This window comes from Porites lutea, chromosome 5, assembly GCF_958299795.1.
Source record: "Porites lutea chromosome 5, jaPorLute2.1, whole genome shotgun sequence".
Classification (NCBI taxonomy): domain Eukaryota; kingdom Metazoa; phylum Cnidaria; class Anthozoa; order Scleractinia; family Poritidae; genus Porites; species Porites lutea.
Window position 1 is genome coordinate 3,122,235 of NC_133205.1, and position 6,000 is coordinate 3,128,234.

Here is a 6,000-nt window from a genome sequence, read left to right on the forward strand (position 1 = left end):
CACCCGAGGTTAAATTTAACCCGGGTTTCTTTTTCTTGTGTTTAAAAGCATTTTCTCGGATATTTAATTTCCTCTGTTATTTTTAAAGTTTTCGAAAAGCAACTGGTCGACAAAAAGAATTAAAACTGAAATGATTTTTAAGCTTTCATATCTGAATTCAAATCTCGCACTAACCCTGGGTTATCTTAACCCAGCTTTGAACAACTCGGCCCTGTTGTATAAAGCGAAATCAATTTCAATAAAACTTCAGCTTGCTGCTAAATAAAGGTACCTCGAAAAATTCCAGCAGTAGTAAAGATAATTTATGCCTAGATCTTCTTAAGCAATCTAAATAATCTTCTTGTTCGTCATCTGAAGAACTGATGTATTTGATGAGGATTAAGAGAGATACTTTGTGCGGCGAAAGCCAATCTTTTCGCGATCTGGTCGCCATTTTGTCAGTTTTCGCGTTCGAAGATTACCGCCAACCTCTCTCCCATGCAACGTAATACAACTCCAGGGAGGGCTCCCTTGAAATAAACAGCGGCGTAATCTTACATGAAGAAATACTTAAAATGAGAACTGGATAGAACTGGATAATTGTATGTCGATTAGCAGCATTTAAAAAAGGAATTCAACGTTATCTCCAATTAAATACTGATGCGATTTTAGATGAAAAATTTACTTTTCTCGTTTCCCTCCTCCCCCCAGCGCAATATATGAAACCCAGAAGTCCTAGCGGTTTGAAGAAATAGACCAAAAAAGATGGCGGCGGATTCTTGGAAAAGAGTTGGTACGTGACAACAAACACAATTTTGTGGCTTTGTACGTCGCTATAACACCATCTTCTTAGCATGATTTTTACGCTTAAGGAAGTCATCAAATGGCTGGGACTATCGATCTTCGAATTATGGCTTCATATCGTGGCACTTTTTGTATTTTCTGTGTTGGTGGCCGTGAAATTGGAAGACGGAGAAATGTCATGGTGGACGGTATTTATTCCGCTCTTTGTTTGTGACGGTTGCGTGGCTTATTTCTCAGCCATTGTGATCATAAGACTTTATTTAGCCGGTGATAAGCGTCTAGCAGCGATGAGGACGTTTTGGAGTTCTGTTGTGATAGCGTTATTAGTAACTTTTAAGATAACTCTTTGTCAGCGGTTGGAGGGCATTCGAGACTTAGACTACGCTGTGATTCATGTGCCGCTGTTTATTCTGTTAAAACTGTTAGCTGTGCGGGCTTGTCAAGTAGACTACTGACATTAAAGGATTCATGAAATATTTACTTGACGGTAAGCTATCTATCCAAGCTGAGAAGACGAATGGCTAAGTCACGTGACGTACAGTTGGAAACTAAAAACCCTGGCAAATCAGCAGCATTACAAGCCTGCAAAGAAGGAATTCAGCGATTTTTACTGGGCCACTTTTGAAAGCACTTGTTAAACTGTTCTTTTTGTTTGTTTGTTTGTTTGTTTTAGTTTTGTAGCTTTTTTCTCTTCGAGTAGTGCTCGATCACAACAAGAGAGGTCTCTCGATACAGATGAGCTTGGTTATCTGCCTTGTACCCTTTGATTAAGTTGAACTAAGGGTAAACATTGTGTAATTAACGAACTTGTATCTGGTTACTGACAGTTAGGTTTCATCCAATTTAATATTTGAAACAGTTCCAATACTTATTTACTTTAAGTAAACTTTCAAATGCAAGGTTCTTTAATTTTTTTTACAGATCTTTCAGGGCTGCAAATAATTTTTTCCTTTCAAGGTCAAGTAAGTCACCTTTTGAATTGGACAAAACAAATATTTAGTTGGAAATCTCATTATCTGATTGTGATAAAATTTGTCTGCTTTTCTTAATGTGCTTTTTTCGTAATAATTATGAAGAAGTATAAAAGAGTAGTTATGAGCTGTTAAATTGCTTAATTAAAAGGATCTTGTTATAGATGATTTAAATGCCAGGCATGATGTCTGATTATTCATGGGATATGGGTAAATTTTGGTCAGCCATTCCCCAGTGACCGACTTTTATTTGCAGCCTTGTAGTCTGTGACAATTTAGTGATTGTGGCTCACTTTAAGAGTATTCCAAAGGTCTCAACAGTTTTTTGACAATTTCAGAAAAAAGCAGTCGATTATCCAGGGGGTGGGGACTGGGGAACACTACACGTGCAGTTATTCTAGGATGAGGTATAGAAATCACAGAATTTTGGTCGAGAATAGAGGTTTATAGTTAGACTAGAGTAGGGTAAAGACTTTTTTACCATGTCTAGTTAAGAATAGGGTAGCAAAATTGCAGTTGAAACTAGTCAGGTATGGACTCGACAGTTCCAGGATCCCAACAATACCATCCCAGAAACCTTTAGAGGCCATTATCTTTAGTTTAGTATTGTGTGATACTGAGTAATGTCAGTGTCAGTGTAAAAACAGTGTCATGTTTGCCTTGACAGTCCCAAGCTAGCTCAAAGCAGGGGATTGTGGGGGCTGATATAACTGGCTCCCATTACAAGCTTTAAACATCTTTGAAAAAAAACGATATTGTAGATCAGTTCATAATTTCTTCCAATTATAGGTTTTGGATTTATTTTGCAAAGAGAATTGGATCTCAAACTCAGCTATTTAATTCAGATCAAAAGAAACTAGATAAACATTTTATTTTCTTAATTTCCTTTCTAAGCACATCTGTAGATAATACGTCTTTTGTTCCATGTCAAATAGTTGGTAAGAATAATCTTTAACTAATTTTTTCTTGAGTTCAGTGAGTTTTTGGTAAAGCATAAAACAAAATCTTTGTGGTTCAGGTTCTCCTCCAAATATGCACCTGTACAGAACTTAGTTTTGTACGTGATAGCCATGATTACAATAATAGACCTTTTTGACTTCTACGCCTTATTTCCCCAATGCAGATCATGTAAAGAACTGTTTCTTTCACATTTCATTCCACGGACATTCAAATGTATATGTTGCAGTTAATTTTTTATCTTAGGTAATTTTTATTTTTCCATTGCTTTTTGGGCATGGTAATGTATGCTAATGAATTTAAAACAAAGGAAAAACAAAAATTAATTAAAATAAAAAATTAACTGCAACATACACATAATTTATGAAACAATAAATCAAGTTCCCTTGAAAACATCGCATGACTCACACTGGAAAAACAAAACACTCAAACTAAAGAGGTCTATTTTTTGACAAACATAAAAGTGTAGCCTTGTACTACTAGCAAGCCCAAATTTAAATGTTACAATAATACTATAGAAACTTTCCCTTAAATTAAGTTGCAGGATCATTATCATACATAGAAGAAGTTTAAAAACCTTTGGTGTGTGTGTCGTCATAGTATAAAGCAATGAAGATTTGTAAAATAATTATCTGAAATATGTAGTTTGTGTACATAGCCTTTGAAGCCCCATTAGAAGAATATATACAATTAAGAAAAAAGTCGTCCTGTTCTTTGAAACAATATTTTAAAAAGAAAAGAAAATCACATGCTCTGCTTGTTAAGGACTTAAAGTGGCTCAATGGAGATTTTTGGGGTTCATTTCTTACATCTTTGAGCATTAGCTACGTAGTAATAGGCCATTTGCACTAAGAGGTCATGTGACGTCGTTTTTATGAAAATAAAAGTTATACGATTTTACCTTCGAGAAACGATTAGTGGGTCATATCTTAAACAAAAGAATAGTGATTTGGTTTTTCAAACCCGAACCATTTTCTTAAAATGAGTAAGTTCGTAGCCGGTCACGTGACCAAAATGTGGTTTTTAAAATTAGGAATTACATCTTTCAGAACACAAATTTTGCACTTAAAGTTCAAGGGAAATGTTGAAAAGATGATGTGGTAACGTTTACAGTACATCTGAGCGTAACTATCAAACGTTTAACAAGATACAAGCAAAAAGTAGTTTTGGCCGCCATGTTGGAGGGCAAGAGTATGCCCTCCAACATGGCGGCCAATACAAATCATACTGCTTTGTTGAAAAATCAAAGTGCCATAAAATATCTCCCTTAAATGCTTTTCCTCTCAAATTTTGGGTGTAAAATAATTGTTATGTGCTCTGTCAATTTTTGTTATCAGCAAGATTCCAACTCATCGTTTTAAGGAAGCATTGGTCACGTGACCTCTTAGTGCAACTGGCCTATTAACAAAGATTTGGAAAAGTTACTACCACAGCTGTATGAAAATTTGTTATGATCAGGGTTACAATGACATCAGAGTTGTCATAGCGACGAAATGACCCCATTATCTACTTTACTTCCAGCCGTATTTCTCGGCACTTTTCTTGGCGAAGTTTCAGTGAAATCTGTAAGAGCATTCGGGAGATATTTTGGGATGAAGTTTTAATTGTTGGAAATTTAGTGTAAAACTGGACAATCTCAGTGATATTTAGCCATTATCTATAGGAAACGAAGCGCTTTTGAAATGTAATTTTACCTTAAACTAGTTTCATTCACTCTTGCAACGTGTTTGAAAAGATCATGGGGCTAGCTTCAGCCGATCGCAAGAAAGAGGGATTTGAGTCACAAATTGAGGTCCCGTTTTTGTAAATATTATGGTCTACTTCACAGACTTCAACAAATGAACGAATAATTTGAAACCTCTAGGAAATTTTTGTTTAAAAAAATTAAGATTCTCGAGATTAACCCTTGTTTTATAGCACCTTTGAGCCAGTCAAGGTTATGCTTGTGGCATGGTCAATCTTTTTTTATTATAATTTCTTAATGGAATAGTTTCCTTTCCCTGTCCACACTGGGTTAGATCAGCAAATAGTTTGCAGAATAACACGAATCGACGTATCTTTCTCCACTACACTGATATCACTGGCTTGGTAGCGGCGTACGTAAGTACTTGCCCCTGACGACCTTGACCGCGTTGCTATAACTTCCATTGTTGACAGCATCTTGTAGGCTATTTCCTGGATTAGTACTTGCCCCGGGGCTATATACTCCTAGGAATTCTTGGTGGGTTTGTGCCGACATTTTGCTAAATCTCATGAGCTTACGCTTTCACATCCTGAAGCCCGCCGTTTTTCGAAAGTCCAGGTCCCGAAAGCTTGCTCGCAGGCTACAGATAATATGATTTAACCTGATCTAAATGTACTGGGTTTTTTAACTAGGACCTGCTGCTTGGTTTTACAGATATATCTCTTTTTTTTTATGAATTGTTGATGTCAAGTCACCGATACTTTAATTTCCAGTAGACGACCCCTGGCCTCTAAAATAATCCATTACTCGGTTTGCGAACCCCGGCATTGACTCCTGTCCAAGTCAAAATATTGCCGGTTTAGGCATTTTTTTTTCTATTATAATTAAACAGCATTGGGAGCTAAAAAGTCAAATGTGTTTAATTATGCCCTCAAGTTGTGGTTTCCTTAAAAACTATACCTGATTTTAGACCATAATGAGCAAATTCTTTACAAGTTTAAAGTTCAAAACGAGCTTTGAGGCAGCTCATGCCGATGTGGAGTTGACATAGCCCGTTGGGGGAGTATCTTTACAGGATGCTATTAAAAACGGAAGTTGTAGCAGCAGCGGTCAAGGTCTTACTTTAAGGCGTAAATGGGACCTTTTTAGCAGCATAGATCAGATTCCGATTCGTACGATTAGAAAACTATAAAAGAAATCAACTTATAAGATAAGCAGATAACGCCTCGGTCAGTCAAGTGCTACAACATCGCTAATACGGTATCGATCCCTAAAGAGGACAGAAATGTAAGTTTTTATACTTAACTTATAATAACACTTAGACTTTTGTTTGATTTTATTAATATTTCACTATGCAGCGCCGTAGCTAGTATGAGGCCAACCGAGGCACTCGCCTCGGTAAAATTTTGACGAATTTCGCCGATCATTTTTATTTTACATAAGCGATCATCTGATATTTTTAACGCATGATGATATTACAAAGAATTCAGCAATTCAGTCAATATACTATGAAAAAATTACCATATCATCGATCTCAAGGGGCTACGTACGTTAACTCAAATTTTTTTTGAACAAATACTGATCAAAACCATTGGCGAGGTTAAC

The 6,000-nt window shown here is 36.3% G+C and overlaps 1 protein-coding gene across 1 annotated transcript in view; it reads right to left on the reverse strand.

The window, feature by feature from the left end:
- The window catches only part of LOC140937336 (anaphase-promoting complex subunit 5-like), a 36,812-nt gene extending 36,370 nt beyond the window's left edge, over window positions 1–442 (reverse strand). Inside the window, exon 1 of the mRNA XM_073386888.1 lies at window positions 272–442. Within this exon, the coding sequence (XP_073242989.1) occupies window positions 272–433 (162 nt within the window). The 5' untranslated portion in view covers window positions 434–442. The remainder of the gene's footprint in view (window positions 1–271) is intronic.
- Between the last annotated feature and the right edge of the window lie 5,558 nt (window positions 443–6,000).